Below are 13,614 nucleotides of genomic sequence, written 5' to 3'. Positions count from 1 at the left end.
CTGTACAAACATATGGCTTGGTCTGAGCCCAGAACATTTCCTTCTGTGTTCTAATTATCCTTGGTCCTAGGCACAGAAGCTTCTGTCCTTTATACAATCCGATATTCTATCAGCCTGGGTCTTGAAGGTTTCAACTCCAAGCCTGCATTTATTTACCTATGCCTAGAATGTTTCAGCCTCTGTGACATCCAGTTGAATATACTCCCTCTTTTTAGTTTCTTTTGAACTCCTGCTGTCTGACTTAATTCATCTGTTTAGGCTCAAATGCCTCTCAAAGATGACTGTTGCAAACTGGCTTCTCTTGGTCAGACTGAATTGCTCTGCTTGGAAAAACTGGCTTTGTACTCAGGAACAAACCTGCTCTGAACTTGCCTACTCTGCTCCTAAGTGAACAGAGCTCAACTGCACTCAACTGAACTGCATGCTGCCAACTAACTCCTGTCTATGGATTCGAACTGAACTCTCCCTCACTGCTCTTTAAGTGTCTCCTTTTTCTGGTCTATTCACATGTAAGTAGAAAATATCCTATATCTAACTCCTGTCAATTTTTTTGCTGATTTTTTTTCTGCCACTCCATTAGATGCCATTGGGACTAAGGTTGTGTACTGAGGACTTGTCTGTAGACCTGCCAGAGGAATCAAGTATGTGTAGTAAGGGTGTGTCTGTATTCTAGCCTCGGAGATTAAAGATGTTTGTCCTGCCTACAAGATGTAAAAGGATAAAAGTAAAAAAAAATGAGGCTATAGCCATGCAATAATTGGTCTAGCTTGAAACTCTTGCCATGAGTGGGAGTCTACTGCAGACACTGTTTATGATATTCTGATCTATTTGTAGACAGGAGTCTACCATAACGACCATCAGAGAGTCTCTAAAGATGAACTGATGGGAACATATGCAGAGATCCACAGGCAAACATTAGCCACAGCTTGGAAAAAAAGGATAGTAGAATCCAGAGGGGTTCAAGGACACAACCAAGAAAAAACATACAGGGTCAAGTAAGTTCATCACTTAGGGACTCACAGAGACTAAACTAACTGTGAGCATGCATAGGACTCTCCTACTGCTTCTGCATATATGTATTAGTTGTATGGCTTGGTATTCATGTAGACTCTTATCAGTGGTAGCTGACTCTGTCCCTGTTGCCTGATATAGGACATTTAACCCACACTGGACTCCCTCATGTAGCCTCAGTAGGAAAAGTTCTGTCTAGTCTTATTGAAACTTGGAATGTGTATTAGTCTGGGTTCTCTAGAGTCACAGAACTTATGGATAGTGTCTATATTGTATGGGTATTTGTTATAATGACTTACAGTCTATAATCTCACTGTCCAACAATGGTCAACTGTGAATTGGGAATTCAAGTATTTAGTAATTGCTCAGTCCCAGAAGGCTAGTAGATTCTAACAATCAGTGGCAAGAAAATGCAAGCAGGTGAAGAAGAATGAATCTCCCTTCTTCCAATTATACAGGTCTCCAGCAGTAGATGTGGCCTAGATTAAAGGTGTGTTCTACCATGCCAGAATGTGGGACTTGTTTTCCCAGAGGTTGACATTGAACTCAGAGATCTACTTGCCTTAGCATCCTGAGATTCATAGCCACTATGCCTCAAGATCTCCATGCCAAGATCCAGGTCAGAAAATTGTGTCAACCAGCCTCAAGATCTGGATCACAGGTAAGCCTCCCAATTCTGGATTAAAATTCACTCCAGATATAGTCAGGTTGACAACCCATTACAGTATTCCATGGCTAAACGATATTCATGGAATATCTCTGATATTCGGAACAGAAAGGGAGGAGGAGTAGCTAAGAATGATGATGGAAAAAGACTAGGAGAAAAGGACAAAGAAACTGAGCAGAATGCAAATTCATTGATTGATTGATTGACTGATTGATTGATTAAAATTTAAAACATGTATGTGCAAAGAATTAAGAAAATTAATACTAAGAAAATTGGCAAATAATTTTATAAGGACTACTAACAACTTTTCTGTTTAGATATAAAATACATTAAATTATTGATCGATTTTAAATAAATTTTAAATAAAACAGTGTGTTTCTTTTAATAAAAACAACAACCCATCTGCATTGCATAGCCTTGGATGTATGAAAGAAGATAAGATCATCAATATGTATTATGTCTGTGTTAGCACCAGTTTTCTTCTTAATCTCAGTTTAATTTACTGATAGATTGGTCCAGATATTTGGATACACAGGGAAAACTGTCAAACACAATCATACATGAACATACGCCCCTACACCCACAAACAAACACACACACACACGTATATTGTTGCAAATTTCTGATACTTCTTTCAATGTATTATTATTCTTAAAATAACAAACTGAAAATAAAACTCAGAATGTGATAAAGGAGTATTTATTTCAGTTTCATTTTATTTTTCTCATTTAATTTATATAATTTTTTGCTTAACTTCTTGAGTGGAAGAACAAAAATTTTCTTGAATTAGAATGTAGCATAGGGAAGGAATGTATTCCCAGGGTAGAGATCATTTCCTACATAATCAGCATTTGTGTTTGACAGTACATTAAATGCTTGAAAGTGGTTTGCTTGTTACAGATAAAATTATTTAAGCTTTAAAAACAAACTTACTTAACACACTCTTTTACAAATTAATAGAGATAAGATTAAGATTTAACTTGACATAAGCTCAAATTAAATTTGAATTATATAATATATATTTAGAACTTTTCTTTTTAAATATCCATTGAAAGTGAATTGAACAATTGAAAAGTCTTATATCTAGTGTTTTTCATTACAAATATTGTTTTTTTTCCTATGTCACACTTTATGACATAGATGAAAGAACAAAATGAAAACTATATTTTATATAAAAAGTCAATATATAAAAGAAAATATCCATATGGGCATTTTCAAATGTGTTAACTTGTATCAGCAAGTTTGGATGTTTCATTCATTAAAAGGTATTATTTTTCTTTTATCAAGACTTCATTTCAGCGACTCACATATTTATCTGCTTTATAGGAATAAGTTGGAGATCATAGACATTAAAATATATGAATGAGCATCATTAAAATATATCTGCAATATACTGCAGTCAAAGGTATAACTAGTGGTTAATAATTAAATCTGGTAAGTTAATATGAAAATATTACACAATTATTAGCATATGTTTGTTTTATTATTTTTGGCCAAAATAAAAACTTCTCTGAATTCATGTAATCATACCAGACTTTCAGCCTTTCTCTTCTGTTTTTATAAATTTAATGAGAAAATTATAAGCCCTGTGCACATTTTAATGTTAAATGCATTACTTAAAATCAGAGTAACTATAGGAAAGGAATCATTCAGTTAAAGGAAAGGACAGATAAATAAGTAAAAAGTAATAGAATAAAAATAAATGCCTGTATTTTTTAAAAAATGCTAGTGGCTAGTTTGAGAAGTAATTTTGTTTTCTAAACATTTTTATTAGACAGAAACATTAGCCATAGTGGCAGACATCTTAGATACACATAAGTAGAAGTATTCAATCTAAAGAACAGATTAATTATTAAAATATTGATAAGCAGTGAGTGCCTATGTGGTTTAAAAGTAGACCAGGGCCTTCTCTCAAACCCCACAAACTACACAACATTTATTGTCTTAGAAAATATATAGGACTATTTTTTATGCTTTTTTAAAAAAAGATCATTACTTTTTTAAAAAAATGGTGCATATACAAGGCATATCATTTTTCTCAAGAGCAATGGAAATGGTGAAAGGTTGTTATGATTACATTATACATAAAAACATAAATCCAAGGACAAGACAATTCTTTTTACTTTTCTTTGAATTGTTCCTACAGATGAAATTGCCAGAAATCAGGACAGAGGACAATGCTACCACTGTGACACAATTTCTCCTGCTGGGATTTTCAGACTTTCCCAACCTGCAAGGGTTTCTGTTTGGGATGTTTTCCATAATTTACATAATCATTTTGATTGGAAATAGTTTCATAATTGTCATAACTAGAATTGATCCTGCACTACAAAAGCCCATGTATTTTTTTCTGGCAAATTTTTCTTCTCTGGAAATCTGTTATGTATCAGTCACACTTCCTAGGATTCTGTTTAACATTGCCGCTCAAGACAGACACATTTCTGTCCTCAGCTGTGCCACACAAATGTGTTTCTTCCTTATGCTGGGAGCCACTGAGTGTTTCCTGCTGGCTGTGATGTCCTATGACCGCTATGTGGCCATCTGCAACCCTCTGCACTATCCTCTGGTCATGAACCCAACAAAGTGCACTCAGCTGGCAGCAGGCTCCTGGCTGGGAGGTATCCCTGTCCAGATAGGACAAACCTGTCAGATATTCTCTCTACATTTTTGCAATTCTAACATAATCAACCACTTCTTCTGTGACATACCTCCCATTCTCAAGCTGGCCTGTGGGGACACTTCTATTAATGAGCTGTCTGTCTATTTAGTGGCTATACTATTTGCTGCAGTCCCTTTTATGTTGATACTTGCTTCTTACAGCAAAATCATTGCCACCATTCTGAAGTTGCCAACAGCCACCGGACGGGCAAAAGCATTTTCAACATGTTCTTCCCATTTGCTTGTTGTGTTTTTGTTTTTTGGATCAGCTACTGTTACCTACTTGAGGCCTAAGTCCACCCATTCTCCAGGAACTGACAAATTGTTCTCTCTATTTTACACTATTGTGACTCCCATGTTAAATCCACTGATATACAGCCTTAGAAATAAGGAGGTGATCGCTGCACTGAGAAAGCTGCTACCTATAAAGTAGTGCTTGGAGCTCTGGAACAAAAGACAGAATGACTGCTTCTTACACAGGTACTGAAGAAATAGGTCATATTTTATTCATTTCACTGAAGTGTAATCAGTTTATCCTTCTAAAATGCTTCTGCTACTTTGAATAATAGCCTGAAACATATTCTCTTTTGAATCATATACATACTAATCTGTCCGTAGTCAATGAAATGTAATGAAAGAACAGTTTATCTTGATATGGATAAAATACATTTTGACCACAGTTTCTATAGGAAAATATATTTTGAGACTTGTGACATAAATTCACAGGTAGATATCTTAACAAGTTAACCAGTTATTCTTTCATTTAGCATTATACAAACTTAACAGAAGTACTTTAATATCAGTGTGTATTGAGTCAATTGCTGAATGAATTAATGAGATAGTTATAGTAATATATTGTCTCAGAGTCCTGTATATGTCACAACATAAATATGAAAGAAATATTTCTACATATTATTAATCTGTACATCATTCTGCCATAATATTGACTGTAATAAATCTGCTTAGGTGTTCCCAACTGCTTTTTTTCAGCACACAAGTTCCTTGATCATATATTTACTGCATGTAACTTCTATCAGTTGCTTCCAATATCCAGGCATTTCAAGAGATATTTTTTGACAAAGTTCATACTCTTGAATCTGATACACAAGTATATAAAATAATAAAACAAAGTGATAATGAGCAGTTGATAAGATGGTTCAAGGGATAAGAAAGCTTTCAATTCAATCATATAACCTCGGTTTTAAAACTGACCACCTATGTTAAAATACCATATATGTTCCTGTAGCCTCAATACTCCAGGATCAATATAGACCCATTGATGGATCTCCTCTGTGGCCAGTTTAGTTTCAGAAAAAAGAATAATGTTATCACACATACACACACACACACACACACACACACACACACACACACACACACACACACACACGGAGTATGAAGATGTATATGAAAGAAAAACTGATATGCTCCTTCGGCCATAGGAGCACAGGTGTGAACTTCCATATGCACGTGTTGTTCACCTCTTATATGAATGTGTACATATGTGTACACATGCACACACACAAACATACAGATTTACAAACACACAAAAAACATAATGTTTTAGGTTAGATTATTGGGAGAGTACATTTCTACATATCATGAGGCACCTGTGGACACAGGTTGGAGCTCTTGAACTCACCTATTAATATAAACACAGTAGAATTTGAGAACTAAATACCAAATTTTCATCTGAAATATACTGTCATATCAAACATCATTAAACAGTTTATGATGACTTAAAACAGAGCAAATGAAATGCATTGAAGTTATTTAGCCTGCCTTTATGGAACATTTTATAACCCATTAGAGTTTCTTAATGGTCTGAAGTCATTTGTATGGATATGTGAATAAAATTGTAGTTGTTAAATAAGTTAATTTTACTGGTGCATAAATGATAGTTCATGAATCATAATTAATTTTCATAATAATTAAACTAGGAATATTGAAGGGAATGCCAATAAGAATAGGCAATTACAAATAAGGACAGAAACTGAGACATAAGGAATTAAGTTACAGTTTTTGATTGGGCAATATGGTTAAAGGATGACTGGTAATTGTACTGAACTGACATTTTTTTCTTTTCCTTTTCCTTTTCTTTTTTTATTTTTTATTATTTTTGAAAAGAGTTAAGTCACTTTTTGCTCTTAAAAATGCAGAATTCTTAAATGCCAACTAACCAGAGCTTCCAGGGACTAAACTAGTACCGAAAGACTATACATGGACTGACTCAGGTCTCCAACTGCATATGTTGCAGAGAATAGCCTTGCTTGGACAACAGTGAAAGGGGAAGCCCTTGGTCCTGCCAAGGTTGGACCCCCAGTGTAGGGAAATATGGGGCGGGGCAATAAGGGGGATGTATAGCAGGAATACCCATATGGAGGACGGGGTGGGGAGCAAATGGGGACTTATGGACAAGAAACCAGGAAGGGGACTAACATGTGAAATGTAAGTAAAAAAAATATATCTAATAAAAACATTGAAAAATGCAGAATTCTTATAATACCACTGAGGATATAAATTGACCATGCATGTAGCTTCCAGAGAGAAGTGCTGCTCTTCTCACATCTCTTGTTTGATTCAAGGACACATGTACTTTCAACATGATTATCAATGGGATAGAGAAACATTGTGTGCTGTTGTCCAACAACTTTAACTTTAAAACTACAAAACTACGAAAGTCCACCCTAAATAAATGTAGTACTCAAAACCTCATTATTAAAAAAAACATAATCTAATAAGATTATGTGAAACTCATGAGTATATATTTCTACGACATTAATATGGCTTATAGTTATATGCATGAAAAAGTTCAACACTTTAGTATTAAAGAAAAACATATGATAATACGTTGTGGTGTCATTATTTCCCTCTTTTAGTGACTACATCAAAAATATGAAAGGCAGAGCAAGGAAAAACCTAAATTGAAAACCTGCCACCCATGCAGGTTGCCCACCATTACCTGTAATTAGAAACAAACAGCGCTTGCTGTTTCTGGCCTCTTATTACAATAACACTCTAGTGCACATAATCACACACAAACATACCAGCAAACACACATAATAATTTAAGAAGAGACTGGAGTTACTGGCAAGATGACTAAGCAGATAAAGATATTTGTTGTACAAGCTTTGTGATTTGAGTTCCTAGAACACATAAAAATGTAGAAGTAGAGATTCAAGTCCATAAAAATTTTCTCTGACTGCCATGTGAATGACACAAATATCATTCAAACATTAACAATGATGTAAATTTAAAAATGAGTGAAGATTAAATGTAATGGATGGGATTAGGGATAAATGAATTTTTGAGAATTTATGAAATATAAATTACAGTAGCTATTATATAAAAATGTGTGAGTTCCTCAAATTATGATAAGAAGAATATCATGTTTTATCAACTGTACCATTAATTATGTACCCTACTGGTAACAAGCCAATATTCTTATGTGATGCTTGAGCAGTGTTGTTCATGTTGATATAAATCATAACAGATAGGTATTTTATGAATCTAAGTGTCCTTTAGCACCTAAGTGGATAGAGAAAAACTTAGTCTAGGTGTAGTTTTTTAAAAAAAGAGTCTTGTCATATGTAGCAAAGGTAAAAATATGGAGGACATTGAATTAGGAGATACAATCTAGTTACAGATTGTGAAAACAACATGATCACCCTGAGTAGCAACATCCACAAAACAGAAAATTATAGTGGAATGACAGGTTCTGGGGTTGGGAGTGGCAATGCACTTCAAAGACTGGCTACAAACACTGAAGCAGAGGGATTTAGAGCTCAACAGGGCAAGTTACAGAAACAAAATAGATTTCCTTAAGTGTTAGAGTTCAAGTTTGATAAATATAAGTTTCTATAAATAGAAAAACTCATATGTATTTAGAAGGGGTTTTTCTTCCTTTTGATGTACATTGTACCATTTAGTTGATGCCAAGTTTATAAGCCATAAACTCAAATAAGGAAAATACATAATCTCACAATGTCAAATGAGAGGACTCACAGGAGAAACCAATCTGTGTAACTCTGACTTTTCTTACCTATCAATATTGCCTTCATGCTTTATTATCTAAAGTCTTTTTAACCTGTATTATTTCAGAGTGCTTTCTGGCTTACTAAGTAAGTATTATGTATAAAACTTCAAAAATTTAATGTGCTTGATGTTACACAATTTTATAATGCAATCAGCAAAGGTCATAGTATATAAACAATTTAAAAATCAAGTATTTTTGCTTATCATTATAAGAATATTCTGAAAGCCAGTCACCAGGAGCACTGACAAACCTGAGAGCAGAGGTAAGGCCAACTCTTCTGATCTAAGCAACCTGCATGGAGGTCTCAGGACAGACAAACCTAGGAGCTGTCATGGACAGGATTCTATGTTCTGTCTGTGAGATTTCTTACTGATTTGGTGTCCTTCATCAACTGATTTTTTTGTTGTAAACAAAAATTCTTTACTTTAATCCAGATACTTTTTTACTGGATGACAAAATGACAAGTGCCTTGTATGACAAATGATGTAAAATAATTTGCATCAAAGTGACTTCTTACACTGTTACTCAGAGATGAGTGAGTAAATTTTCCACTTCCAAATTACTTTTGTTTTTCTGGCTCTGGGAGTTGTACTCAAGGTTTGCACATAGTAGGCAATTGTTCTACCTGGAAGCCTTAGCCTAATACCTTAATTCTTTTTTTTTTTTTTTATTAACTTGAGTTTTTTTTATGTACATTTCGAGTGTTATTCCCTTTCCCGGTTTCCGGGCAAACATCCCCTTCCCTCCCCCCCTCCTTATGGGTGTTCCCCTCCCCACCCCCCCCCCCTTTCCCCCCCCCCCCCGACAGTCTAGTTCACTGTGGGTTCAGTCTTAGCAGGACCCAGGGCTTCCCCTTCCACTGGTGCCCTTACTAGGATATTCATTGCTACCTACGAGGTCAGAGTCCAGGGTCAGTCCATGTATAGTCTTTAGGTAGTGGCTTAGTCCCTGGAAGCTCTGGTTGCTTGGCATTGGTGTTCATATGGGGTCTTGAGCCCCTTCAAGCTCTTCGAGTTCTTTATCTGATTCCTTCAACGGGGTCCTGTTCTCAGTTCAGTGGTTTGCTGCTGGCATTCGCCTCTGTATTTGCTGTATTCTGGCTGTGTCTCTCAGGATCGACTAATTCTTTAATGAATTATTCAGTTTATATTTCAATCACTGCCCCACTTCTCTCATTCTGGACCTCACACTGTCCCTCCCTCCCCTCACTTGCCTTCTCTTAGAAGGTGGAGCCATGCCCTGTGTATTCAATAACCTTGGCGTTTAAAATCTACTGCAAGTCTAGGTACATACTCTCCCACTGAAAAAAGACAAGGCAGCCTGGTTAGGGAACTGGGATACATTGACAGGAATAGCTTTAGTGAAAGCCCGTGCTCCAATTGTTAGGGAACCACAAAAGGACACCACTGCACATCTGCTACATATATGTGTGATAATAGATAGAGCTCGTGTAGGCTCATTGCTTGGTGGTTGAGTTTCTGAAAGCCTTTAAGTATCCAAGTTAGCTGACTGTTGGTCTTCCTGTCGAGTTCTTATGCTTTTAGGGAACTCAATCCTTCTTTCAAATCTTCCTGATTTCCCTGATATCTGTCCAATATTTAGCTGCAAGCTTCCTCATTTGTTTCAGTCAGCTGCTGGGTGAAGCCTCTCAGAGAAGAGTTATGCTAGGCTCCTGTCTCGAAGTAACACAGAGTATCATTACCAGTGACAGGGATTGGTGCTTGCCCTTGGGAAGGGTTTCAAGTTGAGGCAGTTACTGGATGGCCATTACCTCAGGCTCCCATCCATTTTTGCAAGGGCACTTCTTATAAACAGGACAAATTTTGTTTTGAGAGTTTTGTGGATGGGTTAGTGTTCTTTTCCCTTCACGTGAGGAACTGTAAGAGGTGGCCACTTCAGTATCCATATGCCCACTACTAGGAGTCTCAGCTAGAATCACCTTTATAGATGCCTGGGAGGTCTAAGCCAGGTCTCTGCCCCATTCTAAAGATGCATCTTAAACCCCTCCACCCTCATGAATTGTAGATTCCTTTTCATTCTCCTGACCATCTGGCAGTCTCTTTTATCTCTCCTTAAACAATTCTGAATCCCCCTCGCATTCGAATTCCTATCCCCTCTCCCACTAAGTTCCCTCACTCCATCTGCCTTCTATGACTATTATATTCCCTCTTCCCAGTGAGTTTCAACCATCTTCCCTTGGGCCTGCCTTTTAATTTAGCCTATTTGTGTCTGTGGACTGTACCATGGGTTTCCAGTACATTTTGTCTACTATCTTTTTAAAAGTGAGCACATACCATGCCCGGTGTTTTGGGCCTGGATTTTCTCATTCAGGATGGTATTTTCTAGTTCTATCCATTTGCCTGCAAAATTCCAGATGGCTTTGTTTTTAATAGCTGATTAATATTCCATTTTGTAAACAAACTACATTGTCTCTACCCATTATTTAGTTGAGGGGCACCTGGATTGCTTTCAGTATCTGGATATTATGAGTAAAGTTCTTATGAATATAGTTGAGCAAGTGTTCTTATGGGATTTTGGAGCATCTTTTGGCTATATGCCAAGGAGTGTTATAGTTGGGTCTTTGGGTAGAGCTACACCCAATTTTCTCAGAAACTACTAAATTGATTTCTATACTGATTGCACAAGTTTTCACTGCTACCATATTCTTTGCATCGTGGAATATTCCTTGAAGTTTTAGATCTTAGCCCTTCTAATAAGTGTGTCTCAGTAAAGGTTTTACTGCTGTTAACAGACACCATGAGCAATTCAAGTCTTATAAAAGACAACATTTAATTGGGGCTGGCTTACAGCTTGAGATTTTCATTCCAGTATCATCAATATTGGAACATGGCAGCATCCAGGCAGGAATAGTGCAGTAGAAGCTGAAAGTTCTATATCTTCATTTGAAAGCTGCTAGTGGAAGACTGACTTCCAGGAAGCTAGGGTGAGGGTCTTAAGCCCATGCCCACAATGAAACACCTACTCCAACGAAGTCACACTTGCTAGTAGTGACACTCCCTGGACCAAGCATATACAAATCATCACAATGCGTAAGGGGGAATCTCACGCCATTTTGATTAGCATTTTCCTGATAACCAAGAGCTTTGAACATTTCTTTAAGTGTTTTTCAGACATAAGAAATTCCTCTCATGATAATTTTCTGTTTAGCTCTGTATCCCAATTTTTAATTGCTTTATTTGAGTTGTTAATGTCTAACTTTTTGAGTTCCTTATATATTTTGTATATTAGCCATCTCTCAGATGTAGTATTGATAAAGATCTTTCCTCAATTCATGGGCTGTTATTTTGACCTATTTACATTGTCCTTGAAACTTTTTAATGTCATGAAGTCCTGTTTCTCAGTTGTTGATCTTTGTGCATGAGCCATTGGTGTTCTGCTCAGGGGATTTCTCCTGTATCAATTAGTTCAAGACTATTTCCCACATCCTGTTCTATTAGATGAAATATATCTGGTTTTACATTGAAGTCTTTGATCCAATTGGACTTAAGTTTAGGTCAAAATAAATATGGGTCTATTTGCATTCTTATAAATACAGACTTCCAGTTAGATCAGCACTAGTTGAAAATGTTTTTTGCATGGTTTTTGTCTCCTTTGCTAAAAATCAAGTATCCATAGATATGTGAGTTTATTTATTTGATTTGATTCCATTATTCAACCTTTTTTTTTTAATGTCTCAATCAGGCAAAATTAATTCCATGTCTTTTTATGTCTATTGCTATGTAGTATATCCAGAAGTTCATTTATTATACAGAAATGTTTTAGCTATCCTGCCAGCATGCATGTCTTTCATGCTCCTTGGGGGCTGGAGCTCTGCCAGCATGCTGCTCAGAGAAGGCAGAAGAAATCTGTAATGGAAGTACTCAGTCCATATTTTCCCATAATGTGAAAAAAATTGTTGGGGTTTCAAGTGTCCTCTGTAAGTAGGCACTGCTGGCGTACCACTGGGAGTCAGAATTGGAATCCCAACTCATTCTGCTCCTCAGGGTGACCATGCATCAGGAAAAAAGAGGAAGGCAGGGTTAGAACCTGGTTTGACTCCAAATGATTGCCAAGAGTAATGATGAGGTGGAAGAGAGATTTAGGTATAGATCTTTACAAGAAGGTTTCCCTACAGTGTTGATCCTTGATCAAGAAAAGGTCCTTACTCATTAAAACTTTTATCTCATGGCAGATGTGAATGCCTATATCTTATTCAGGACAAAACAAAACTGAAATAGCATTTGCAGGAAGGAATGCCCAGGAAGGGAAGCTCATTGGCTGCACACTAGAGGGGCATAGCTAGATAACTCATTATCATGGAGAACCCCAGGTTATTATGCTATATGACTGATTGCCATAATTCTGAGTGGGGTCTTGTGATTGCATGTTCCCCAGCAAGTAGATATATGGAGAGTGGCTCCTTCATAGTATGAGCTCACTAAATCTTACCAGTTCTATCTCATGACATGGTACACTTACTCCACACTGTATTGGAAGTTTTGTTTTCCCATAAGAAGTTCATTCAAGCTCTGCAAATAATTGTGTTGTAATCTTGGTGGGAATTGGATTAAATCTGTAGAATTTTTTTTCCTATGATGGCCATCTTCACTATGTTAATCCTACCAACCCATCTGCATGGGAGATCTTTCTGATATCATCCTCATTTTTTCTTCAGGGATATAAAGGTCTTGTCATGCAGATTTTTCACTTTGTTAGAGTTAGGGCAATATATTTTATATTATTTTTGTCTATTATGAAGAATGTTGTTTCTTATTTTTTTCAGCCCATTTATCATTTGTATAGAAGGTGGCTACTGATCTTTTAAAGTAAATTTTAAATCCAGCCACTTTGCTGATGTTTATTGGCTGTAGGAGTTATTTCATAAAGTTTTGTGGATCATTTTTATATAATATTGTATCTTCCATGAATAGCAATGCTTTGACTTCTTCCGTTCTAATTTTTCCCCTTGATTTCTTTTAGTTTTCTTATATTATTGGTTGTGAATCTAACCTTTAATGGCTGAGCCATCTGTCCAGTCCTTCTTTTAGTTTTCTTATTGCTCTAACTACACCTTCATGTGCATAATGAAGAGATAAGTGAAAGTGGACAGCATTGCTTTGTCCCTGTTTTTAATGGCATTGCTTTAATTTTCTCTCCATTTAATTTAATTTTGGCTATTGGCTTGCTGATCATTGCCCTTTCTATATTTAGGTATATAATTTGTACTCCTTATCTTTCAAAG

The 13,614-nt window shown here is 36.2% G+C and overlaps 1 protein-coding gene across 1 annotated transcript; it reads left to right on the top strand.

Moving 5' to 3' along the window:
- The first annotated feature begins 3,806 nt into the window (after positions 1 to 3,806).
- On the top strand, positions 3,807 to 4,769 carry LOC116900311 (olfactory receptor 10AG1-like). Its single transcript, XM_032902067.1, has one exon. It carries the CDS (start codon positions 3,825 to 3,827, stop codon positions 4,767 to 4,769), a length of 945 nt encoding a protein of 314 aa, XP_032757958.1. The 5' UTR covers positions 3,807 to 3,824.
- Positions 4,770 to 13,614: the final 8,845 nt, after the last annotated feature.

The sequence above is a fragment of the Rattus rattus genome, chromosome 5 (assembly GCF_011064425.1).
Source record: "Rattus rattus isolate New Zealand chromosome 5, Rrattus_CSIRO_v1, whole genome shotgun sequence".
NCBI lineage: Eukaryota > Metazoa > Chordata > Mammalia > Rodentia > Muridae > Rattus > Rattus rattus.
The sequence above is the reverse complement of the archived record's forward strand: the minus strand, read 5'-3'. Positions and strand labels throughout refer to the sequence as shown.

Coding starts and splice junctions, on each gene's coding strand:
- LOC116900311 (XM_032902067.1), top strand. CDS start 3,825: ATGAAATTGCCAGAAATCAGGACAGAGGACAATGCTACCACTGTGACA.